This window comes from Nyctibius grandis, chromosome 3 (genome assembly GCF_013368605.1).
Source record: "Nyctibius grandis isolate bNycGra1 chromosome 3, bNycGra1.pri, whole genome shotgun sequence".
Taxonomy (NCBI): domain Eukaryota; kingdom Metazoa; phylum Chordata; class Aves; order Nyctibiiformes; family Nyctibiidae; genus Nyctibius; species Nyctibius grandis.
In genome coordinates this window covers 12,567,904-12,595,063 of record NC_090660.1, presented here as the reverse complement: position 1 = coordinate 12,595,063, position 27,160 = coordinate 12,567,904, and the positions used below count along the sequence as shown (strand labels likewise).

Here is a 27,160-nt window from a genome sequence, read left to right as displayed (position 1 = left end):
GGGCGATGCGGGGCTGCGATCAGCCCCGGGGGGAGAGGAGGGCAGGGTCCCCGGTGCCGGCCGGGGGACACTCACCATGGCGACGGCGGCGGCGCGGGCGCGGGGGCGAGGGCGAGGCGCTGTCCAGGGTATCGGCCGGGCTGGGCTGTGCCGGCGCTGCCCGCCGCGCCCGCGCTATAAGGCGCCGCCTCCTCCCCGGCCCCGGCCCCGCCGCGCCCGCCCCCGCGGGCGGGCAGGGGCAGGAGGGCCGGCTGCCGGCGGCACGGCTGCGGCGGTGCCCGGCGGCCCTGCGCTCCTCCGGGTCCCCGCCGCCCGCGGGAGGAGTGCCAAAGGCAGAGAGGAGGGGAGGGAGGGCGGTGAGCAGCCGCGGGGAGGTGGGCGCGCAACCGCTGAGCAGGGGGAGGGGGTGAAGGTGCTGTGCCACCGCCGGCCCGGGCGTCACCGCGGATGGTGGCCACCGGCCTTTGACAGAACCGCTGGGAAGATTCGGTTCAGAGAGGTCTCCTCTGACAGGCCGGTTTGGGAGCGGCCAGGGGCACTGGCTGGCTGCTGTGGTCCTGGGGTGTCTCTGCTGTACTCAGCAGAGGGTTCGGACAATAGCCCAGCACTCGTATTTGCAGTTGAAGTTCTCTGACCTGAAGCCCTGAATCTTCCACACACTGTGCCAAAGTGAGACCGATGTCACCCTGCCACCTAACTGTGGCATCTCCCTGGAGATCTGTCTGTTAGGCAGGAACTGATAAGCAAATGTTTATTTAGGTTGGCTAGGGAAGAGGTGAAAATCACACAGAGCAGGAGCTACGGACCCCGTCACAATTCTGTCACTCATATAAAACAGAAAAAGGTCAGGGAAGAGGAGAGGCTTTGTGCTTGGGGGAACAAGCACAAAATTTCATGCCTTCAAAACTGATTTTTGTTCTAGATGCTAACAAAGCCTTGTATCTCCTATAAGACATTTATTTAAACTATCAAAGCTTATTGAAAATGTCCAGCTTCTTTGCCCTGTTTTTAATAAAGTAGTCTTTGGCACATGAAATCAAAATAATCTTTCTTAAAATATTAAAATTCTTCATTTTAATTATATTTGTTAAATGAAAACTTGTCAAAAATGACATGTTCCTACATGGGCTCCCATTGCTGCCCTCTCAGTTCTGGCTGTTCAGAGTTTTGTTGACCAGAGCTCAGAGAACAGTCTTTCCTTGTTTCAGTGGCACAAGCGGTGGAAATAAGCTAAGGGGACCACGTGTGGTGCAGGACAGGTAACACCTTCACACACTAAAGTGTACTTGATGTATAGGTGGGCTATATTTGTCCAAAATATAGCGCTGATGTTCTAAACCTCAAGTCTTCCTTCCTTAGGCTCTTTGTCCATGTACTACTTCACCCCTTGTTTTCTCTTGGAGCTAGATGCAGAGATACTCCAAAGGCTGTGAGAATGGCTATCTTCCCAGGGCTGCCTGCCTGTCCAGAAACAATACTGCCAGGAGCTTCACGTGAAAGTGTGTCCTCATGTAACTTCTAGCCCACTTTTATAGACACAGACTTGTTTGCTTGAGCTTCCAAATTCCGGCGAGTTAGTCTACACTGAACTGCTGTAATTCCCGAGGCTGACCTGCCAGCCTTTCCTCTAATTCATCTTTTTGATAGGTTATTCATTTCTTTCTTCCTGTGTTACTATAGACTATCTTGAAATATTGAAAAGAAATACTTTTTGCCATCCATTCTGTCCACAGAGAAGTTGTTCCCTAAGCAGAAAACTGTCCTCTTTGTCCAAGAGATTACTCTTTAGGTGCTGCAGAGCAAGGAGCAGTTTGGAAGCTGACTGACAGAGAAACATAGTAGTGACTCAGTGCATTGGAATGCTTCAGCCTCACAGTTTTAATTCCAATTTCTTTTTAGTCCAAACAGGCTGGAGTTAGAGGGTCAAGCCAAATCCGGACCTAAGAACATGGTAATACAAAACATTTTTTTCTTTATTCTTGCTTGTGTTTGGCTAAACCAGAAAGGAAACATATGTTCAAGTTTGGTAAAGACGTAACATTTCTAATTTCTTGAGTACCTTGTACCTGATGCATTATATTAATACTAATTAATGTACTTTCCTTCTATAGTAGCAATTCTATTTTTTATCAAAACAATCATGTCTCCAATGAAGACACACATAGGAAGCAAATAGGATTCTGATGGCATCTAGAAGCAGCTGTAATAGTATTACAGATATTTTTAACACCTATCTAATGACCTGAATTTGGAGATTTAAGGACTGCGGCAGCATTTGGATTCATCTGTTTTGTATGGAGGGCGATGCCATGTATTTAGTTGGATCCCGGGCACTGAGCACAGCAGTTAGCTTTGAGTGGTTGCTGAACTTGCCATGCAAGTTAGCTTTGAGTGGTTGCTGAACAGTGTGTTCTGCTGAGAGGAAACACGGAAAAGTAACTCAACATGTGGAAAAATGGAATTGTTTAGTTCCAGCTGAAATTCCCTGGAAACAAGGAGCCTAAGTGGAGGCAATTAAAACAGGACTTAATTCTGGGCCGATGCTGTTACACAACTACTGTGCACAGTGAAATACCACAGGGAGACAGCTTGAGTCCCACTGGTGTAGGGGTTGTTGTAGGTTGAACCTCAACACAAGCTGCCTAACTTACAGAGTCACAGACTGGTTGAGGCTGGAAGGGACCTCTGGAGGTCATCTGGTCCAAACCCTGCTCAAGCAGGGCCACCTACAGCTGGTTGCCCAGGGCCATGTTCAGTCAGGTTTTGAATATCTCTCCATCTTAGGAAAAGCACCTCTGAGTTGCAATGACTTTGGAGCTGTCAGGTCCCACTGGGTTTGCAGCTCAGTAGGAAACAGGCTGGACAAGGTACCACTGATCATCCAACTATCAGCTACTCTCAGCTCCTGCTAAGTTTCAATGAGGATAAAGTTGTAGTTTGGAAAAGAAAAGTGAAATCCACCATGTCTCCCATTGCCAATCACTACTCTTGATCACAATCTCCTCCAAAACCTGGAATGTAAACTCAGGCCCTGCCTGTTTCACTAAACCGTTGTGTCAGTAGCACCTGTCCAACTCACTGGCAAAATGTCTCTTCTTTCCCTGAGCAGTTAGCTCAGATGAAAGAGGTTATCTTTCTTTTGTTATACCTTCATTTTCTAATTTTATTGGCACAGAACAATGATAATGTACCTAAAGATCTCAGTTCTGCTAGTGACATCACGGGGAGTTATGAGGTTAATGTGACAGAATTTTTGTTAACTCTCAGTGAGTGCTTAACTGTCGGTAATAAAACTGCATTGAATCAAATCCGAGTAATCAGGCTAAAGTGAAAAGATTTTGTAATTTACCAAAACAGATTTGAATGTTTGTCCTCGTTTTTCTCTGGTGTGGTTAGTTCTTTCTATAATGTCATTTTTTCTTACGCTTTTTGTTTTTGAAATTATAGCTGGTGTAATATGTCTGTACAGCTAAAGCTAAAACTTGTATTAAATTGCCAGCTGCGAGCACGTAAAATAAAAACTAAGCCACAATAAACTTAACGCTGGAGGAAGTACTGAGTTCAACAATTGCGCAGCTTTGCAGTTTTTGTAATAAATATTATGTTTTAGCACCCTCTTTTGGAACAAAGTAACACTGCCGGTATTTACTCTTACAGGCTTCGCTAAAGCTGTGCAATTGCGATGTGTGCAGGGGAAGTCCTTGGCTGCAGTCACAGATACAGTTTAGTTGTGTAGTTTGGGATTTTCTAAATTTACATAAATAGAATTTTCTCGTCCCTTTTATGCTTATCATCTTTATATAAATAGTCCATATTGTTCATTTAAGGCAGCCAAGAACTGTGAAAAGATTGATGACTCTGAACCAAAAACTGAAGCCAAGTTGTAACAAAAAGACCGTATTTAGATGCGCTGTTCCTCATTGCCTGCATGTCTCCTGTGAGGAGTCTGGTGGAGTTAACTTGCTGGGAATTGTGGATGGACCTGAATGATCTCTCTCACACATGCCAGTATTTAGCGTTAGGGGGAGCCTGTGGAGGTCCTAGTCTGGGATCATGGTCTTGCTTGTGTTGAAATCTACACCAAAGAGCTCACAGTGTGATGCCTGACAACGTAATGTGGAGGGAAAGGGGTGGAAGGAAGCCATTCTCTGTACTCCTGCCCCTGGGAAATAGTAATGTATTAATGCCAAAAGAAAGGTAGTGCCAGGGAGATCACCAAGGGTGTTCTGAAGAGAAGAAAGGTCTATGCTTTGCACCTTCCACATGAACTATCACTACCCAGCCAGCTTCTGGGGTACAAGTGACAGGCAGTCAAGCTCCTAGATGTTGTTTTGGCTCCAGTAGTTGGTATGGTTGCCAGTTACCTTTAAAGATATTGTATGTGCCAAGAGAAGGATGAAAAAGCTAGGACACATAGAACAAAAACTGCCTGCATTACTTTAACTTGCTTTTCTTGTGCATATTCATTTTAATAAGCCTTATTTACAGCCATAGCCTTTGGCAAGACTCCTGCTTCATCAATGCACAGTGCGGATGATAAACGAACAGGAGGCCACGAACGATGCAAGGGTCTGGAAAAGAAGCAAAGATAATCGTGTTAAAGTGGCTGAAATTCCTTTCCAGGACTAGAATACATATCTTATATAACATAATTTCTATGTGGTTATGGGAGATCATTTAAATATCTTTTTACTACAGCTAGTCAATTATTTTATTCTTCCTTCCGCTGTCTGCCTCAAGGTAACTGAGCGTAGATCTGTCAAAGTGCTGAGCGCTTACAGCTGCACCTGACATCAGCAAAAGCTGTGCTACAAATAAATTACATGCAAGGGAAACATGAGATTTTCCCCATATACCAGCTGAAAAGGAGGCCGAAAGGGGGACATCCAAAATCGGTTGATGCTGCAAATGTATATTTCAGCCTCAGTCCTCTCCCTGGTGAAGGAGGGATAATAACACCCCTCACCTTGTCTTGCTACACAAACACAAACACTAGTTAACTGACTGCTGTGAAACAACTGGTTAGTCTAGAGGCATTGGCTCTCACACCCTGAAAATAAGGCTTGTGCCCTCAGCATCTGCTTCCCTCTTCTTGTCACTAGCCTTTAGCTCTCTGATTTGCAACATTGCGTGGCCTTGCTGCTCTGTGGAAGCATGTCACATGCTGCTGCTTTCACCCAACCCGTGGTCTGGTGTACTGTTTGGCAGAGGCCCTCTAAATGCCTGTTCACCAGGCTTGTGCTGCAGTCCCTTTGTTGCTTGATGACCTGACCGTCCTCTTTCCTCCACCCCCAAAACATAAGGCGTTTGTGGTCAAACACACTGAGAGAGAAGATGTGAAAAGTTTGTTATCATAGGAAAAAGCATTAAGTGTAGAATATTGATAGTATGCAGTGAGCAAGTGTTGCAAAATAATGGATAAAAGACCATAATGATATAATCAGTGAGTTTTTCCATCCTCTTCAGGGAATGGATTAGCTATAGTCAATTCTGTAACTCCATCTTGCACATATACACATAAGGAACTGGATAGAGCAAGCTTAGATTTGTATGAACAACCTCATTTCTGAACTTCAGCGATTAGAAAACCTCATCTAACACTAATCTTTTTTTCTTTTGTGTGATTTCACCAGCTTTTGAAAAATAACAATAACCACATTGTAGCTCACGTATCCTAAATGTATCATCGCTGGTATTGGTACAGATTTCTGGCACATTAGCACCTGAAATGATATCTAGTGGGACGGATGTTTATGTGTTCACATAATTTAACTTTGGTCTGAAGAAAAGTCTTAGATAAAATACATCTAATACTATATTTGGGTTCTTTCATTCAGATGGAAATCTGTATCTATGTTTCAATTGTCACAACACATTCCAAGTGGCCCAAATAAAAGGCCTCATTTGATGTATTAGGAAAAATAGGATAACAAAGACTGTATTCACCGAATGGTTGGAGGAGGAAGTGTTTCTCCTTTTATCTCATGGCTTGGTTAGTGTGTAACACCCACAGTTACCCCTCGCAGTGCTTCAGTCATGACGCGTTCCTGTGTGATATGGTCTAGGCAATCCTGCTCCGGCAGGGGGATTGGACTAGATGATCTTTCGAGGTCCCTTCCAATCCCTAACATTCTGTGATTCTGTGATTCTGTGATTTCATCCATACTGGCCTTCAGCAGTCTCAGGCCACCAAAACCAGAGGGAAAGTCTGGAGCAAAGAAGACTTAACCTCAGTGGAGGAGGACCAGGTCAGGGAGCACTTAAACAAACTGGAAATACCTAAGTCAACAGGGCGTGACAGGTTGCATCCATGGGTGCTGAGGGAGCTGCCTGAGTCATTGTGAGGCCAATCTCAATTATCTTTGAGACACAGTGGTGACTGGGAGAGGTCCCTGAAGACTGGACAAGAGAAAGCATCACTCCTATCTTCAAGAAGGGCAAGAAGGAAGATCTGGAGAACTACGGGCCAGTGAGCCTCACCTCAGTCCCTGGAAAGGTCATGGAGAAAATCCTCCTGGAAAGCATCTCCAAGCACACGATGAAGGCCAAGAAGATACTTGTGAGGAGTCAACATAGATTTACGAATGGGGAATCATGTCTTAACAACCTGATGGTCTTCTATGATAAGGTGACTAACTCGGTGGATGAGCTAGAGAAAGGATGAGTTGCATTTCAGAGAACGGGACAATTAAATAAATAAAATTAAGGTTTTCCGAACTGAACATATGTTGATTAAAAGGCCCTCTACCTGTGCATTGTAATATGAGAAATCTAATTGCTACTTGTTTTCATCTTTATTTCCTAGTTTATTGCCTTGGATGGTATCATGTATATCTGATCATGTATATATGATCCATGTGTATATATATCCATGTCTATACATGATCTATGTACAGGGATCATATTTGTCACTCCAAAATGACTTAATTGCAAGATTATTCTTCAGTTATGAATGCTGGGCAGTTCTGTGATGTTTGGGGATGTAATGTGAATTAATCAACTACTATTAGTAAAACAGTTTGGAACCATAGGATGGTGTATATGAAATATTTTAATAGCCCTAAAATATGACAGCTGCTTTACAGGAAAGTGATGATCCCATACCCAGAGAACTCACTCTACCTGTAGATGATAAGTAAAAAATCAGAGAAACAGAACAGTGTAGCTATGAGGGAGCTTAAATATTTTTCAAAAGTTAATATGGTAGCAACGATTACTGGTTTGCTGTTTGTTTGCAACACAGAAGAAATCTTGCTTAAGTTATGTGTAACAACTGCTTAGGCTAGAATTAGAGTGACATTTAAAGATCGGGAGGTATGTCAAAGTGCAAGCTTATTGAGAAATAACAGAAAAGATATTTCAGGTAAAATGATACTGGCAAATGACATGATGAGTGGGTTAGGCAGAGTATTAAACAGGGTCAGGAACATTGGGAGAGGCGGGGTTGAATGGAAAGAGAGAACTCTGGTTCGTTTTGGTGAAGTGACAGCAAATTTAAGGCTGTGAATGGGGGACTGCACGTGCAGACCGGCTTTGATGTATGACTACAATGTCAACAGAGGGCAAGAACCAAGGTCATGCGGAATTTGAACCACACTGGGGTGGCACAGATGTGAAATCGCTGCCTTGGCTGAGGCCTGGCAGCCCTGCTGTCCCCTTAGCGATCCAACAGGGGGGAGCAAGGGCAGCAGTGACAAGAGGGAGAAAGAGGAACTAGAGGTCAGGTCGCCCCAGCCTTATGACTGATCTAAATCACCGCACGCGGAGCAATCTGTGCTACAGACTTTCTGTTCTGCCCAGGGCTTCAGCCACGGCCGCACTTGTATTTTACCACACCGGCTGCTCCCCTCTTCTCCCCTCCGCCTCATGCAGCCGTTACAGGCCGCGGCCCCTGGCCGGGCACCCGCCCAGCCCACCCGGCCTTCAGCGCCGCCTGCCCTGCTGAGGCAGCGGCGGCACCGCGGCGGCGGGCCGCCCCCGCGCGGCCGAGCAAGGCCCGCTCCGCAGGGGCCGCAGCCACCCACCCCTCGGCCGTCCCCCGGGCCGGGGCCGGCACTCGGCTGCCGCGGCCGCCGGGCGGCGCGGGGCACGCCGGGACTTGTTGTCCCTGTTGGGGGGGCGCCCACCCGTTCCGGCCGCTGGGGCGGGAGGCGAACTACCGCTCCCGGCGTGCACCGCGTCCCGCCCTGCGCCGCGCTGAGGGCCCGCCCCGCTTCTGCCGCCGCTCCTCGCGCCGGGTTGTGGAGCGGCGGGAGGAGACGGGGCTGGTGCCGCCGCCTCAGGCCGGGTCTTCTCGGCTCCTCTCGCCCTCCTGGCTGGGCCGCGCAGCTGCCCCCTGCCTTCCCCGGGGGTAGCGGGCAGCGATGTGAGGCGTGGCCTCCTCCCCGTAGCCGCCGGCGGGCCTTTGCCCTCACCTCATCCCCGCGGCGCCTGAGCCGGCCCGCTGCGGGGTGACCCGCCGAGGGGCCGGCCGGGCCCCGACCGCCCCTGGCGCCCCTCCCGCAGGGCTGAGCGGGCCCTGACGGCCGCCGGTGGGGCTCGGCCCAGCCCGGCCGGGCGGCTGCCGCGGCGGGGAGGCGTCTTCGAGGAGGGGCTCTCGCTGCCGCCGCTGCCGCCGGCGGGGGGGAGGCGGACGGCGCCATGTGGCAGAGCATCGGGCTGACCTTGCTGGTGATCGTGGCTACCCTGGCCTGTGTGCTGCTCTTCATGCTGTGCGGTGAGTCTCGCCTGCTCCCCTCGGCGGGGGGCGAGGAGGTGCGGGAGGGCTGGTCTGGCTTCGGTGTGCGGTGCTCGTGTCCCCCCCCCCGCACCGCCCCCATCCCCCCCCCCCCCCGCTTTCTCAATCTCTGGTGGTTCCTCTTTGCTCAGATTGACTGAAGGAAACGAAAAGGCACCGTGCCTCGGGGTGTGGGGGAGCGTGTGTGGTTCGCAGCGCCTCCTCCTCTTTGTTTCCAAATAATTTCGAGCCTTGAAATGCTTCCAGAGCTTAAGTCGGTGACTAATCTGAAGCTGACAGCTTTTTTAGTGAACGGACTGCCGAGCAATCACTGTGTGCAGCTTGTACACGGGACTGAAATGCAAGGGAATGGAAGAAGTAAACTTCCTACTGATACCCCTCAGCTTTTGACATGTTTGCTAGAATAGATTGTGAACAGCTCTGAAGAGATTTTTTCCTTACGTGGATCCAAGACTTGCGCTTTTTTTTTTTTTTTTAATGAAGAGAGAGGGGTTATTTCAGTGGGAGGCATGACTTCCACGTCTGCTGGAGTTCTTGGAAGAAACCAGCAGTGCAGTGCGTGTGGGTGTTGTGATCAATATGCTGAACTTAGAGCTCTATTAAAAAAAACACCCCCAAAACCACCACCAAACTCAAACTATGCCGCAGCCTGTGGTGAAAGGCTTGTGAGATAAAAGGGAAATGCCAGATGGATTTATAAATGATTTTTGAAAACTAAGGGAGAAAAGTGAAGAGTCAGCTGACATTTAATACTTTAAAAAATTGTTAATTGTGGTCAAAATGGCAAAGCATTGTGAAAAGATTTTGCAATATCAAAGGACTGGATGGTAAAATGGGAGGTGAAATCCAGTATTAACATGTGTGGAGTAATGCACATAAGAAGTGTGAAATGTATGCATGCATAATTTATGTGGGGAAATGTAATGGTTCCAGACTGAGCTGTTAGTATCCCAAAGAAAGGGTTAGCTGAAGTAATTGCAAGCGTTTCTTCAAAATCTGTTTAATGCTTTGTAGCAAGCAAATAGGCAAATCAAACATTAGAAGTTTAAAATAAAACAGAAAATGTCATCATATTGCTACAGGAATCTACTATGTGTCTGTGTCTCACTGTATTCGCTTGTTAAAGCGTATTACCTTATTTAAAACAAAAATCCTAGTTTCTTTTTAAAAAGATAGGATGATGAGAGCTATGTAATGATTCCTGCATGAGGAAACTCTAAATAGGTTAAATCTGTCTAGCCTGGAAAACAGATGACTGGAGGAAGGATGATGGTTATAAAACAGTAGAATGAAAAAGGTGAAGTGGGAATGGTTGTGAAATTTCATCATTACAGAGGAATTGGAATACATAAAGTTAAATGATCAAGCAACAGGCTTAAACCAAAAAGTTTTCTTTTACACAATGGGGAAATTAGTTGCAAGCTCATTAACAAAGAATATTTTGGATGCTGAAACTTGTTGTCATTTGAAGTTTATAGAAGAAAGGTCAACATCTTTAAGCCATAGTGCTAATACTCAGGTAAGCAACTTCTGAAATACAGATAACTGGGACTGCAAGGGTGTATGAGGGTGCACCTTGTGTACTTCCCCTGGTCTTGTGCTCTTTTCCTGTCCATCCTGTACTGTCCATTGTTACAGACTAAACGGTGACCTAAGTGGATAGTTATTCAAGTTTCTATACACTCATTAGGTGTTGTCTGGACACTTTTCATCTTTTAAAAGGTGAAACGTGGTATTTGCTAGGGTTTTTATGTTTTCAGAGTATGCGTATGAGATCTTTGCTTACTCTCTCACTGAAAGATTAAAATGATTTTACAACATGCTGTTCAAAATCAGAAACCAGGATCATTTTCTCCAGGCCTTTCTGCTTTTGTCTCTATGTGACAAATGTAATTGAAATGCTAAGGATCTCTAACTTTGCCTGCTAACTTAAACATCCCTCTAGTGCTTTCTTGCTTAAAGAGAGCAAAAGTAATTAACAAATGACTTTATTTTTAAGTGCCTTATAAATACTTAGCAGTTTGGAGTTTTGTATTGTACATTTAACTTGGATTCAGTTAATACTTTGCTTTGAATCCTTCATTGTATTTTACGTTCAACAGTAGCAGAGCTTATAAAATGATTGCTAAAAGTCACCTAGATTTCAAAAGTACTGAACACAGGAAGCTGACACATTCATTGTTTTTTGGGGGTGATTTGAACCTGTTAGAAGGGACTTAATAGGATTTGATAATGATTTACAGTATCGGTACTGGTTTTTTCTCATCATACAGCATTTATTAATTAATATTGGTACAGTTCTAGTTCTTGTGCTGTAATTATTAATGGAAAATATTCAAGGAAAACAAGAATATTCAAGAATATTCAATATTCAAGACCACTATTAGAAAAAACTGAGTACAAGCTGCTTCAAGTTTAATTGTTTATGTGTGCCAGTGATAGGCAGTTTCTTATCCACCTTCTTACCTGCACGTCTCTATTCTTTACAGCCTGTTAGACTTGCAGGGAAACTGAGTGCTACGTATGACAGGATATGAGTAAATGCCAGCCAGTGAGATATGCAAAGTAATGGACAAACCTGACACAAGAATGGCTGGATATAATCTCGAGTAAGCTTGATCTGATGATAAGAATATTTTACAGCCATCTGATGAGAGGTATTGAAACAGCCTTATGAAAAGGACTTAGAGGGTCAAGAGTCTAAAGGGGTGTAACTTGGATTTCGAGTGGCTTATAAAAGGACTCATGGTGTGAATGCTTGCAGAGAACAATAGACTTAAATATCCAGGAGACATCTAGGATCATGTGGATTTCTGCTGCTTATCACAAATATGATGTGATAAGTGCTATCAAAACTTAAATAATGGGGAAAAATTCATTTTATCATTTTTTCTAAAGTGGAAAGACAAAATTCAAAGCATAAACTATCAGAATTTATTTGGACCAGTTCTTCAGCCATGTGAAAAGCAAATGTTTATGCCTGAATTAGGCATTTATTTCTATAAAAGTACTTTGAATAAATGACCCAATTTCTTTTTCTTTTAAACACTTCTGGATGCTTGCAACTGCTACTTTCAGTGTTAATCTGAATTTGTTAGGAAGCACAGAAGGCTTGCAGTTAGCAACATCTCTATTTATAAACTGATCACATATGACATAGAAACCATTGAGGGACTGTAAACATAGCAATTTTTCATTTGCTCTTTTAAAACTGGGACTAAGGTAACTTACTTGCACTTTTTTTTTATTCCCACCTTTTCTGATTTCCTTTCTCTGGTTTCTTTCTGGTGGTCTCATTGCTGGTTTTCTGTATTCCATGTTCATCTGCAGGCAGGAGGAACTCATGCGTAGTCAAGGATATAGGATAAGATAAAGTATCAGCCAAGGTGAACTCTAGTACTGCTGACCTCTGTATTTGTTTTATTTTCCCAATGTAGTAATGCATGGAGGCATGTGAAATTGCAGAAGTGCCTTCAGTGGAACAGATGGAAGTGTTCATCTCATTTGGCAAGAACGGCTGATGAGATGTCATTTGAGACATGACCTTAAGCAAAAATCATGTAACTCGAAGTACTGAAACAAATGTGTGGTTTGCTTCACAAGTCTGAATTCAGTTGCAGATGGGAAAACATTTGAGCCCTGAATTCTACCTGAATAACTTTTATTTAATGCTTTGTTTAAACAGTTTTGCAATTATCTTAAATGAGTGAATCTTGTAAAACAGCTCAAAAGATGAGGAAAGTCATGCTTGATTAGACCAGCAATAAAGAGAAAAATACCCTTTAACATGAAGTTGAGTTTTGAAACTGTTACAAGTGGGAGATGGGAAGAGAGCAGTTTCGTTGTGACCAGTCAGCAAGCAGTATGTGGTAGAATGTTGCATTAAACAGGACCAGGTTTAAGGAGTCGTGCTGAACTAAGCACTGTGTGACCTGATGTCTTCTGTTGTTCCAATATCACAGAATCACAGAATCAACCAGGTAGGAAGAGACCTCAGGGATCATCGAGTCTAACCGTTGCCCTGACACATCCTGTCAACTAGACCATGGCACTAAGTGCCATGTCCAGTCTTTTCTTAAACACATCCAGAGATGGTGACTCCACCACCTCCCTGGGCAGCCCATTCCAGTGTCTAATAACCCTTTCTGAAAAGAAATTCTTTCTAATGTCCAACCTGAACCTCCCCTGGCGAAGCTTGAGGCTGTGTCCTCTTGTCCTATTGCTAGTTGCCCGGGAGAAGAGGCCGACTCCCACTTCACTACAACCTCCCTTCAGGTAGTTGTAGACTGCAATAAGGTCACCCCTGAGCCTCCTCTTCTCCAGGCTAAACAACCCCAGCTCCCTCAGCTGTTCCTCGTAGGTCAGACCCTCCAGACCCTTCACCAGCTTGGTCGCCCTCCTCTGGACTCGCTCCAACACCTCAACATCTTTCTTGAAGTGCGGGGCCCAGAACTGGACACAGTACTCAAGGTGCGGCCTCACCAGTGCCGAGTACAGAGGGACGATCACTTCCCTAGACCGGCTGGCTACACTATTCCTAATAGAGGCCAGGATGCCATTGGCCTTCTTGGCCACCTGGGCACACTGCTGGCTCATGTTTAGCCGGCTGTCGATCAGCACCCCCAGGTCTCTTTCCGTCGGGCCGCTTTCTAACCACTCTTCCCCCAGCCTGTAGAGCTGCATGGGGTTGTTGTGGCTGAAGTGTAAGACCCGGCACTTGTTCTTGTTGAACCTCATGCCGTTGGTCTCAGCCCATCTGTCTAACCTGTCCAGATCCCTCTGAAGGGCCTTCCTACCCTCCAGCAGATCGACACTCCCACCCAGCTTGGTGTCATCTGCAAATTTGCTGAGGGTGCACTCAATCCCTACGTCTAGGTCATCTATAAAGATATTGAACAGCACCGGCCCCAGAACTGAGCCCTGGGGAACACCGCTAGTGATTGGCCTCCATCTGGACTTTGCCCCATTCACCACCACTCTCTGGGCTCGGCCATCCAGCCAGTTTTTAACCCATCGAAGAGTCCGCCCATGCAAGCCCCGGGCAGCCAGTTTGTCTAGGAGGATGCTGTGGGAGACAGTGTCAAATGCCTTACTGAAGTTTAGATAGACTCCATCAGAGTAGTGTATGCCTCTTTCAGTCTGATCTTCTCCATAGCAAAACTATCAACTAGGGCAGTATATTATCTACATCTTAAAAATGGCGTAGCATTAAAGTGACTTGTCTGTGGTCACAGAAGACATCTGACACAGAGCTCAGAGTAAAAGCCTGTTCTTCCAAATCTCAGGTTAGCATCTAGAGCTCCGTGCTCCTTTTTTTCAGCTATAGCTGCTTAACATTTTCTGTAATAGACATTTCAGCCTGTTTGAATACAGGCAACATTCCCCTTGGTGATACCCCAGTTCTAAATTAGTCTTCATGTGCTGGAGTAATAGAATCCTATTTTCAAATCAGTAGGGACACAGAGGCAAAATGATCTTGCAAGACTGCACAGGAAGTCCATAGTAGGGTCAGAGATAGAAGCCAGATCTTCAGACTCTGTCTTGTGCCGTTACCGCAGCACCTTCTTTCCTTTCTTGGTTTCATTTGTATTTCGCACAAGAAGAATCAGGTTGCTTTACCTCAGCACTCCATATTAGCCCGGGTTGTTTGTTTTGTTTCCTGATTCAAATGGAAGAGGAAAGTGTTGTCCAGTAAAGAAAACCCTCCATTAGCTTTTGTGTACAAGCCAGTACAAGGTGAATGAAATACATGGACCTGAGACTTGTACCCGTCACCTTTTGAGGGGGAGTAACACTGTAGTCAGATGACTTTGTTTCTTTCCCCTTTATAGAGAACTAAGAGCTTGTGTGGGAAGTAACAGAAAAGGTAGCTTTAATGAAGCATAGTCAAATCATAAAATCTGTTTAACATCCTGATATTGCATAGATGTTACATACATCTATGTATGAGTCAGTAAAACAGGCTTTGACTCATGGTCCCATCTTCACAAACACATTGCATCATGATTTATAAGAGGGGATGACATACCGATGGCACGGTGCCAAATGTGGCTTAAATGTCTTTGGATGGCACCTGGCTGTGGCATTTTAAGTGAGACAGTGGCTCCCAGCTTTTAGTAAGTACTAAACTCTGCAAGGCTGGGAGCTGCTATTTTGCCTAAATGCAAAATACTGCCTGTCTGTGGTAGACAGGATTTCCTGACTCTCTGGATTCAGGTATTTGCTACACTCAGAGCTGAAGCCCCTGCTTTGCATTGCAATGAGGTAATGTTGGATCTGGCTTATTTCTTTGAGAGGCAACTTCTTTCACCAATGAATGTAGAAATATTGTATGCATGTCATCACTGCTTGTTTGCTGAGGATGTCTTGTGGGGATGCTGTTTGACTTCCACAGATTCAGTCAAGCTAAGGGTGATTTGAAAAGGTGAATCAAATGTCTAAGGAAAATAAAGCAAGCACTGGAAGACTGATTCAAAACAAACATTTTGTGTGTGGTGAAGTTAAACCAGTAGGACTTCTTTGAGAGCGGCTTCGCTGAACGAAGTGAAAGCATTTGAGATGCAAACTGGTGGTGTCAGTTACCGGCCCAGGAAGAGCTCTACAGGAAAAAGCTGCAAAGCTAAACTGAGCTGCATAAAGATAAGAATGCACGGAAATGACCACTTTTCCTCTTTTGTGTACTTTAAATTACTTTACAATTATTTTCTTTTTAAAAATACGCTATTATGTAACTTGCAGTTCTTCAGTATGGCATGATGCTGGGTGTTACCATTTTGCAATGTTCTTAAGAGGCTGCGAAATTAATAGAAAATGCATTGTCTTGTTATTGAGAAGTAACTCAGTACTGTGAATCTGCCTCCAGGCTTTGTCTGTGTGGTTTGGTTTAATGGTGTATTTAGTTGATATTGTTGCTGGAGAGAGTTTCTCTTGCCCAGAATAACTTGTTCTTTAGTAGTCTTGTTATTTCCAAGGAAATTCTTGTTGAAGTGTTTAGTAAGAGTGAGGCAACAGGGAGCCTCAGCTGAAGAGGCAGTCTTGATTCAGACAAGTGTGTGTGTTTTGGGGACTTTTTTTTTTTTAACTTTCCATCCAAGCTGGCACTGTAACTAGAGCAAATGAAAGAAATCTTTCTACTTTGATTGCCTTGTACCTAAATGTCTCTGGTACAGTCTGTGAGATCTTGTGAGGTTTTGAAACCCTAGTTTTCAGGTCTGGTTGCCCACCCACTATTACCATTGGCTAAGCCTGTTGTAATTTTCAATGTGCTGCACTGTGGTTTGTTTCACCTGGCTATTATCATTGGTCTGGTTGGTTGTCGGCTGTGACCAGTCTTGTTGGCTGATTATTTACACTGTCCTGTTTGTAGTCTTGAGGTAGAGCACTCTAAAGTCTGTCGATGGTACTGGGTATTTCAGATTCTCAGACCATTGTGCTCTAACTCAAAGCTTTAAAAAAATTAATGCTGCTTTTCTTGAGAGTGTCTGAGAATGAACTGTGAATATTCTTTAGTATTTCTGCCCCCCGCCTCCAATAGTAATTCTGTGTGTTAAGTGGCCTGTTTGCAGTGATAGAGGAAGCATGTGGTCTGCTTTATCTAGCCTAAGTTGAAATACCTCCCTTAATGGGATATTTATTTATACCAAATATATTCAAGTCATGCTTCTGTAAAGTGCCCTGTAACTCTTTTGGGAAGGCCCTGAATTTTTGGCTCTTCCTTCTGCCTCCCTGCCTGGTGGTTCTCTGAAAGTAATGTATCTGTTTCACAGTAATTCACTTTACAGGTGTTTTAAGTAGGATTTTAAACAACCAAACAAAAAAACAACCCAACAAAAACCCAAGCCCAAACAAATAAAAAAAAAACCAAAACAAACAGTTTGTGGCTGAGACTTCTCCCCTGCCCCCATATGCTTAAGTGGATTTAGTAGAATGTACTGCATGCTTTTTGTGTACTTCTAAGTCTAGTGTTTCAAACTTTGTCAACAAATAGGGGAGTTGAAGACATTTTTTAAATGGCTTGTAATATTCTGCTTAGGTCTCACTTTCTTGCAAGTGTCCTGTATTCACCTGGAATATTTTATGCATTTTCTTTCCCATGTGGACTAGAAATGAGCATGGCTTTTTGACATTCGATTGCTTCTAATGATGTTTAGACCCATGAGAAGAATGGATTGATTTATGGTCTTCAGAACATACAAAGCATGGAAGGTCCCAGAGACCTGAAATACCCCGCAATGGAAACAACTTTCAGGAAGTTGCTAGTTCAATTTTTACTTCTAGAACTGAAAGTAAAAAGAAGCCAAACCCAGACATCTGCCATTGAGGTTTTTTCTAGGTGCAGGGGGATTTAATGTATTTGTGGGACATCAGATTCAATTTAACCACAAGTTATTTAAAGGTTTAGGTATTAATGGAAAAGGAAATACTTGGTGTAGGCTTTAGGAATTAATTTAGATCATAAAAGGTTGTCATATAAAAGCTTTCCTCCAGCTCTTCTCAGCAGCAGAGAAGTTATAGAAATTAAAAGTCTGCAGGATGTGAAAAGTATTCCAGGAGGGAGGGAAAGGGTGGGATCTTGTTTCATCCTAAGCAATGACCTGCTAGTATTGGCATGACTCCAGTTACAGAAGAGGAAGAGAAAGAGTGGTGCTGTGGTTACACAAATGCCACTTATTAGTCTTTCTTCCCCTCCCCTAATACGCCCCCGTTGTCCACACTCAGAAGTCTGTTTCTGCCGACAGCTGTGTAATTGGGAAGATGGGTTTCCCTAGCTCTGTAAAACAGGGCTCTTAATATTTGCATATGTCAGCAGTATAGGCCTGAATAGCTAGCAAGATCTTCTGAACAGAGAATGGGAGTATTAATTTATAGCTCTGTGCAAGACAGATGGTTTTTGGTGTTGCAAATGATGCTTGTATAGCATACGTTTTCAAATAGCTGCTTAAATTTTATGCTATTTATCTGTGTATTTCACAGAGAAGTTACATTCCTGTTCTATGGACGATGAAACTTGACTGGTTAGCTAGAGAGAAAGGGATATCCCTACTTCTCAGCTGGTTAAAACTCCAATCTCTGTTGACCTAAATGCTTAGATAAGGGAAACCTTTTAAAAGGAAGATTTTGGTTCAGGTTTAGATATATTTGTATCTGCTTTAAGTTCCTTGGCTACCTGTTATAGAAACACTTATACAAGAGAGATGAGGAGCTGGATCTTAAATATTTTTCAAGAGAGATTCTAGAAATGTGACCATCTCAACTCTTTACTTGCATAGTTTGGGAACCCAGAGCATTTTAGCAGTGGAGCAGAACATAAATTTATCAGAGACTGTTACTTTTACTTTAATAGGATTTGGGCATGGTGAGGGAACACCTTATATTGGGTAAATGTGGTCTTTTAGTGAACATAAGGAAGACCTTGTGCGTTTCAAAATACGTTTTATTATAAAACATTGTACTGATTTCAACATCTCCACAAGTGTGCTTAATAGTGGTTATGTAATGCAGCTTTTAAAATGTGATTTTCAGAATGATGTGTTTGTTAAGCGAGGGTAAAAACTCTAGTGCTACCTTTTTACAGTGCCTGTGTAATGAATCCTGAGTCCTTGTTTTAGGTATAACCACAGAAATTCCTTTTCTCCTCACAGTTAAGACCTTTATCTGTGCAATGGTGATTAGTCACCTACTGCTTGCTGTGGCAGTACAATTCAGAATGGGTAGGTCCTTGCCTTGAGCTTAAATGCTCTGCTTCTGGTTGAGGACAAACTCTAACAGGTTGAATTGGTATTTGTAGGACTAGAAAGGAGTGGGTGTGTTGTGGAGGGGTGTTGGGGTTGCGAGTTGGCAATTAGAGGATGGGAGCTGATAAATTTTTTTCTCACTTTTCTGGTATACTTTGCGTGAGAGCTGACTATTAATTTGTATGAAGTAACTAAGCAGTATGTTTTTTCTTCTCTTGCAGGCTGGTATGTGGTCTGGCAATTGTTTTTGTCTAAATTCAAATTCCTGAGAGAATTGATAGGTGATACAGGGTCCCAGCAGGGAGACAACGAGCCTTCAGAAACTGAAGCTGAACAGGAGACTCCACCCTCGCCTCAGAGAGGTAGACAGAAATCTGCTCGACAGCGAAGGGCACCTACAGAAGACACAACTTAAAGTACTCTGTTGAACTTCTGACTACCTATGAATGGTTAAGCACCTCTACACTGTGTCATTCAGTGGTTTGATCTTACTGAAAAACTGACTTAAGAGGTAATATTAATACCTGTGGACCTTTACTTCTGAACTACCGATGTATGCTACTTCAGTAGAGGTTCAGGGAGGGCTTCAGCAGCAAGTCATAGAATACTGGAAGAAAGGAGGGGTGGAGAGAAATCTCCATCAGAAAAATGCTGAGCTGCTGTATCTCCTATCTCTGCACACAGATTAAAAACAGGTCCTGGACCATAGGCTTAGCCTTTGCATTAGTCTAAACATAGTAAACATTTCAGATTTGAAATGGCTTCTAAATTATTTTTCTTCACATCACTGTAACTACATGTAGTGAAATTGAGTTTTATTTCCTTAGCTATATATGAATATATATTTTCCACCTTGAGAATGCATGTGAACATGAAAAACGGTTGAAAGAATATCTTGCTTTAGAAAGTATTCTAAAGTGAGATTTTAGTTACATTCTTATATATATAAAAGTATAAATGAAATATGAAAAATCAATATTAGATGCACATGATTTGGAGGTTTTTATCCTTAAAAAAAAAAAAAAAGGCAAAAAAAGGAATTTGGTGGTATGACCATTTTTCTTGGTTTTGGCATAAGAAGGGTTACCGGTTAAACAGTCCTGCTAGGTTTCTGTCTGTTTTTCCTGAACCTTTTACTCTAAGTCCAACTTGTGTTGGAGAGAGGAAGGTGCTTAGGTTATGTACTCACTGATTAGTATTCTGAAGTGTCATCTTTGGTTGTTGGATACTAAGCACTTCTCTAGTTCACTTCGTACACCTTTACATCAGGTATATGGTACCTGACATAACATTTCCTGGAACCGGTTAAGGCATTCTGACCAATTTAGTAGATGTCACTGTAACACTTTGATAGTGTTATAGCAATGAATTTGGTACCTCATGTTTGCTGGAGGACTTAATTTTTACTGGTAATAAGCAGTTGCTCCTGTTTTCTTTGAGAATGAGTTATACAGCTATTTTGACATTGCACTTCAGAATGAAGAGCTCCACTTCTGTTTAGCTAGCAACTCTGAAGATTGATGCATGAGATCTTTGGAAAGAGGAGGTACATGGATGTACCACCTCTGATGTGTGTATGAGAGAGCGCTACTAACAGGTCTTGTCATGAACAGCCTCAGTTTTCTCTCAAAGGTTGGATATGTGGTGGTGTTTGGATCATTGTTCCCTGTATGAAAACTTAAACAGGACTACGAAATTGGTCTTGTACTTCCAGCTGCTAAGAAGTTTAAACCTATGACTTCTAAACTTGTGGTTTGGTTCAGTTATATGGCTAAAAAGGAGCAACATTTAGCTTTTTTGTCAAGTAGGCCTACATCTGGGAAAAGAGCACTCTTTTAGTGCCTTCATGTTTTAATTTGTCCTCTGTGAATACTGTTCAAAAGCTAATGAGAGCATTCACTTCATCAAATGATTTGGATGTTTCGGTATTAAAATATATAAGATCAGCCCTGACCTTCCTTTGGAGTCTAAAGGTCTATTTTGTTTACTAGCATGTATGTATCAGCATGCTCTGCATTACAGAGTTACATTTTCAAGCATGATTAGGCAGTGCTCTGCACATACCCTTTGAACACATGTAGAAATATTGATAGTCTCCTTCCTCTATCATGTCTGCTGGCAAGTGAATGCCTAATGATGTTGTTTTTTTTTAATTAGTAAAATTTCCGTTTATTCCAACTGAGCAAAAGCAATTGGATTCTATTCCCTGCTGCTTTCAGTTGTTTGCCTTGCCCAACTTAATGTCACGATATTCTTGTGTCTGTATGTCTTTTCACATGACAAGACTTTGTTTAGCAGTGCTAACCAAGTACTGGTACATTTTTCTTAAGAAACATCTTTAGCATCTTTGTCTTGAGCTTTGCTAATATAGACGTACAAATAAAGATTTTCTTTTCTTATACTGACGTAGGATATTGACACTCCACTATGCTTTTACCTAGACATCAGTGCACAGATGGCAAAAGGCTGATGCTTGTAGTATCCCTGGCGGAGATAAGTTAGCTCAGTCTGGTAGCTGTGAAGAAATGTGACGTTACAGCAATATACATAGCTAGTCAGGGTAGCTCTAAAGGTGCAAGAATCAAGACTCTGGAGCAAGATAATGAAGGAAAAATCCATGCGGGTTTGAATACTGACACTGATCAAATATGCAATAAGATGGACGTGGAACCTCTGGGTAGCTCATCTGCTCTAGCCAAACTTCCCCTTCTCCCTTCCTTGCTGTATGTAGGTGTACATTTCACTCCCCAAAGTTAAATTTCAGTCTTTTTTTTTTTACACAGCTGATGCTTTTTTTTTTACACAGCTGATGCTATTTTTTTAATGTTGCTGTGACATAACTGCCAATAACGCTGTCTGCCTAGTGTATAACTTTAATGATCTTATTAGTAGCAGGCCAAAGGTTTATATTATGTGGTTTGAAAGAATTTTGGAATGCTGATGTTTTTGTCAATGCATAATTTTTTCCTGAAGGAGTATGTAGTAGAATCTTTGTACAGGGCACTTCATGCAAACCTGTAAAAGCAAAGGTGTATGTGTGAAAGCGTACTTGTGATAAGACCTGGGTTGTGATTGCTGGCAGTCCAACATACTCATGTCTTTGAATATTTTTACCAATGTACTTCTGAAACGTTACTGGTGGGTGAGCACTTAACTTTGAACTGACCCATTCAAGTCTGAAACCTTATGAAGGCAACAGGTTACACGGTTGGTCTTGTTTTGTTTAGTAGGATCTATTTTTAAAACTTTATTGCCTTATTGTTGCAGCCATTCTCTTGAATGTATTTTGGGCTTTTATTTTAAATGTAGTCATATCACTTTTGTTGCAGGGGCTGTGTAACTTTGAATAAGCAGTAATTACCGATATTATATGTGACAGTTAATTGAAAACAGTTACTGCAATGAAGGCCGGAACAAACACAGTGGACTGGTGGAAAAAATACAAAAGCTGTTGCTAAAATTTGAGTGGTGTAAACCATTTTGTTCATGCTGAATTGCATAATTCAGACCTGTTAGGTAGCCACTAAGTTTATTATCATGGTGATTTAACATTTGCCCATGAGGCTAATTCTATGCAGTTCATCCACTAAGCGCTGCTGCTGTGGCTATTTGCAGTAAATGCCGTGTACTGTGCTGCCATTTGTGAGTAACTCGCTGCTTACTACCAGGTTTTACACTGAACTAGACCTGTGTACGTACTTCTGTTTTGTTTGGAAATGACCACCATAAAGAATGTGTTCAGTGTGGTCATTTGTGCTTCAGTGTAATGATACTGTACCAAAAGCATCTGTGGTTGTCTGTTTTCGTCATTAACTGTTCTTTTAACTGACTGCACAGATGAAAAATAAAGTAACCAGACTTGATATGAATATTTGACCTGAGTGGTTTTCTGACTTTTTTTTGAACGGGATTTTGCCTGTAGAATAAGACTTCTTGCTTGAGTGTGCAATACTACAAAAAACAACTTGTCAAAAGTCGTGTTCTAGCTGGTTTAATACCTACAAATGACTTCATTTTAAAGGGCAAGTTAGTGTATGTCTTGTAGAGTGACCATTAAAGGTGGTTTTTCTGCCTTATCCTTGAAAGTTGACATAAGTAAGTGTGTCGGTAAAGTAGGAAGTTCTTTTGGAATTGAAGATGTACAGGAGAAGGAAATGACAACATGCTTCATCCCTGTTTGCTTCTGTTAACTAAAATACATAAATTGAATCCTGGGTTCTTTTACTGAATAATAAGAGACTAAAAGAAGAGTTTGAAAAAAACCAACATCTTCCATCTAGAGGGAGTGAGCTGTTTTGCTGTTGTCCTACTCTTCTCACTTGTAAAAACGGGCTTCTAACAGAGTACAGTAAAATGCCATGGCATTGTGTAACTTGAGCACTTGGGTCTTTTGACCTCAAAAAGTTCGAGTTGTATGTGGGGGTGTGTGTTTGGGGGGTTAATGTAAGTGGGAATGATCAGTGGTGGGCTACTGGTGTCAGGTGCTTGTAAGACATGCTTGCTTGTCTACCTGGGTACCGATCCCAAGGAAACGCTTTGTGGTCTGTTCCCCTGGAATGAATAAAGGTGCCATTGTACAACTCTGCCAAAAGTTCTGCCAAAGGCTGTTTTAACTGATACTGCCCCTTCCCCACAGGCACTTGTGTGCTGTCAGGGCTCTCCTGTGGCATTGATCCTACACAATTAAAATACACAATCTTTGTAAAACACAAGCAGTGTTTCATCTTGCTTGGGTAATACTTATATGGAGGTTTTTACGCAGGATTAGGCTGGAAGTTGGCAGTGTAAATATGCTGGGGTTTATATTAAACCTTTAAGATGTATGTTAGCTGTATTCTTCATGTCGATCAGAAGCTCTTATGTTTTGAGCATCTCTGTTATCTCTATGCATGTTTGTAATTAATAGAGCATTCTCTCTGAAAGCTGGATAGAATGGAGGCTCTTTCACAGTGCTTCGTAGACTGCCTGTGAGAACGGTTTGCATCTGGTCTTGGACTTACTTTGACATGTAGTGATGTTGGACTTGGTTTCCAGCAAAAGGAAGGGCAAGATGGACCTGTGGGTGGGCAGAGCAGCATCACGGAGCGAACAGAAGAACTAACCAGTGCTGTTGGGGTGCGGTCACCTTTGGAGGATGTACAGCTATGAAAATCTGGGGGAGAAGCCTCTGAAAGGCAGGAGAGCTCTCATCAGTAGAACTCAAACCAAGATTAATGTCCTGGTTTTTACAAATGAGGACACTGCGATGAAATACATCTTGGGCTTTATTTCCTGCATTTCTATTCCCAGGGCTTTTCAGCTTCCGCAATGGGAAATGGATAATACAAATGTTCCTTTAACTTTGGTAGCAAAGAGACCCTAGTAGCTAGGCGAGGATGGGATGGGGCCAAAATGTTCTCACTTCGAGGTTGTTGTCAAAGTATTGCGCACGTACCATTTGTGGTGTGCCCCCCTCTGCTAGCATGCTTTGGGTGTGCTGCCACAGGGCCTCATCCTGAACGCTGGCAGTGTACTTGAACTTGGAGGGGTGAGAAGGTAGTACCCTGTGTCAGGGAGCTGTGGGCTGAGAGGTACTTACCTGTGAACCCCTCACGCCTGGGTCTGTACAAGTCATGCAGCCGACTTCCACCCCCACCACATTAAAACTTCCAGCCTTCCGTGCAGATGATGACTGCAGAGCTTCAAGAGGAGAAGGTACGTGTAACCTGGGTCCTCAGACCCGCTGCAGAGGAGGATAGCTTGCTGTGTGCTGTATCAATTTCCTCTCCTCTGTGCCAGAGTATTTTAACTTCTTGTATGGGGAGTTGAAAGCCTCCTGTCAGCAACGTGTTTGCTCACAAATAACGCTAGCTCTGGCTTGAAGCAAGTTTTGCTACTACTCTCTGCTAGGTTGAACCACTGGGGCTACGTTAACGCTATTTTATTACAGTCAGTCTTGAACTTCCTAGCACAGTGCCCTGCTCCTTCTTATTTCAGGATGTAATCAGGAGCCTTCTGTCTTTCTGAGAACTGCTTATTTTGAGTTAATTGCAGTTCCTGTATCTCAAAATCAGCCCTTCAATGCCAGCTGATCAGCTGTTAGCCTTTTCTGTGTTTAAAAATGTCAGGCAACATCCTTGCCACGGTAGAATGTGTCAAAATAAGTCTCTTGCACACCAGTTGTTTCCAACATGAGTGGTTTTGGCTTTTAAGAATGTAAAGAGTTGCTGCCCTCAAGTTCTGTAAGACTCCGCTTTGAGAACATCCTGGAAGAAACAGGAGACACCGCCTGGGGACCTGAGCGGTTGTGAGAGGACTGAGCTTGGCATAGGGTGCTGGTGTCTGCCAGGCATGAACAGGCGGCTCTGAGGGACGGCACGGTTAGCTCAGGCATGCTGGGTCTGCAGCATCAATAGCGTCCTCCAACGCTGATAACCCCCTAAAGCCCTCTTGGTTTTGTGGCTGGACGACACCGCATCTGCTGTGACTTCTGATCCTGGCACAACTTGACCTTTGTCTTTCCAGGAACAGAACAGGTCTGGTCGACCTCTGGTGCTGGTGGGGCCGGGGGCACGTTTGCAAACAACTGGCCACAGGTACTACTGCCACGTGGGAAAATGCTCACCCTTCCTCCAGACCAGCGGAGAGAGCGTGCCAAGGCAGAAGGCAGGGAGCTGGGAGTTTCACGTTGTGGCTCTGAGTTGCAGGTCTGCTACTGACTTTCTGCATTAGCGTCTCTATTTTCCAAAATCACAAGGTATATCCAACAACTGCGACATTTAAGTACGAGCAATGATGCTTATTGCAGCCTTAGTTTTCACACTTTCCAAAGGATTCAGATACTGAGGGCAGACTTGATTTTGCTTTTCCTTGTCCAAGGTGTCCTCACGTTTCTCCTGAATCCTGGAGTTGACGGCGTGGGCAGGGGAAAGTGCTTATCCCTGGACTGGCTGCTTAAACAGGTGAATTGCTCACAGCGCAGATCCAGTCTGAAACCCCAGAGGCTTTTTGTATCGGAGTTGGGCAGAAAGGGAGCTTTGGGGCTGGCTTTTCACCACTAGATGGCACGGGTCTTCAAGCTTTGCGGGTAGAGGGCCACCTCGCAGGAGGAACGATGTGTGTCCATCAGGGCCAACGCCGCTGAGCTCCTTTGCGTTTGCTGTTGCTGTTTTTAGTAATTCTGCTGGTGTTTAGCGGGGTTGGGAAGTACAAGGGCTCCTTGCAGGGGCTGAGCCTGGTTCTTGTTTGGCTGTATGCTTCATGCCAAAAAGCTGTGGGACATGTGGAGTCCTGTGTCTAGGGGGGCTCGCGCGTTGCTCTGCGACACAGGAGGAACACTGGATTTTGCTTTGTAAAGGCGAGTGACCTCAAAAATTATCTGCCCTGAGAAGGGAGGTCTCAAAAGTTCCAAGAGGGATCTGCTTTTCTTACCTCTCACCGTATTTAAGAAAAAAACCCAAAAAACATCACAGCAGCATTTCTTCACATCTCAGGGTTTCAAACATACTGTAATGTTGTCAACGGCAGCTTGAAGAAATGGTTTGGTTTGTGGGTTTTTCCCCCAGACTAATCACAAGGGCAAGCTGCCTGCCATCCAGATCTCTTCGAAACCAGTTCACAACTGCGTGTCCTCGTGCTTCTCAGGGTTTCACTGCAGAGATGTGGGGTGAAATGCCACCCCACCAGAGCTGTTCTAAATCCTCCTGGTTACCAAGCAGGTAGAACAAAGGCTCATGATCAGCTCGCTCTAAAATGTTCCCCCCATTATTAATATTAGACTTGGGGACAGAGATCCCACGTCACGTTTTCTTTGCAGTAAAGACCAAAATCCTTGAGGAGAGAAATGAGATAGAGATACAGTGGGAGCCGTGTTGAGTTATCCTGCTGATTTACCCTTAGAGAGCTGCTGGCATTCAAAAATAAAAAAAAAATTATTTTTTTCAGTCTGTGTGGCTTGCCAAGGAAACAAGGGTTATTCCAGCTGTGTGGGTGTGTGCTTGAGGAGTCCTTCGTCTGCTGTTTGGGTCTGGAGGGCTGCTGCTCTTGTGTTAACCATCCCTAGCGCTTGGCAAGACCATCTAACTCAAAACTGAGAATAAATGTGTTGGGATTAAAAATTGAGCTGTCTGTAATCACCTAGCAGGGCTGAGGGTGACACTGGCTTTTACATCTGGCAGCAGGCAGCTCCAAGGGGAGCAGGAGTGCTGCTGGGGGCATGGGACCACCGCTGGAAAGGACTTGCTTGCCCATGCGCTGGACCACTGCAGCTGTGGCCGCCTGCAAGCCCTGCAGGGGCTTGGGCAGGAGGAAGAAGCCTCTGCCCTATGGCCAGCAGGAGGAACAGCTGAAGCCGGCCTCTTGCATGTGTTGTTAAAGTCCTAAAACAGACAGGGCTTCTATTTTTCTCTTGTCCGGACTCCACCCTGAGGCTGACTAGCCCAGATTCATCCACCACATCAGGGAATACAACAATCATGCTGGATTTTCTCCCATCTCCAAGACCCTTCCTCTCAGTTCACATTAGGTGAGACATGCTCGTCAACCACACTTCAACCAGGACTGGAGAATGCTTCAAAAGTAATTGTGAGGGACAGCGGGGTGAGCCTGTCCTAGGGGAAGGAAGAAAGTGTTCTGAGGGGAAGAGAGTGTCGGGCTGGTGCAGTTCAGTGTGTGGGCAAAGGAAAAGGTGTGTGGGCACCTTCCTGCTCTG

General features: G+C 43.9%; 1 protein-coding gene across 1 annotated transcript; it reads left to right on the top strand.

The window, feature by feature from the left end:
- Positions 1 to 8,212: 8,212 nt before the first annotated feature.
- SMIM13 (small integral membrane protein 13) lies at positions 8,213 to 22,347 on the top strand. Its single transcript, XM_068397169.1, has 2 exons — positions 8,213 to 8,716; positions 18,693 to 22,347. The coding sequence occupies exons 1-2, from the start codon at positions 8,641 to 8,643 to the stop codon at positions 18,884 to 18,886; spliced, it is 270 nt and encodes an 89-aa protein (XP_068253270.1). The 5' UTR covers positions 8,213 to 8,640; the 3' UTR covers positions 18,887 to 22,347.
- The last annotated feature ends 4,813 nt before the right edge of the window (positions 22,348 to 27,160 follow it).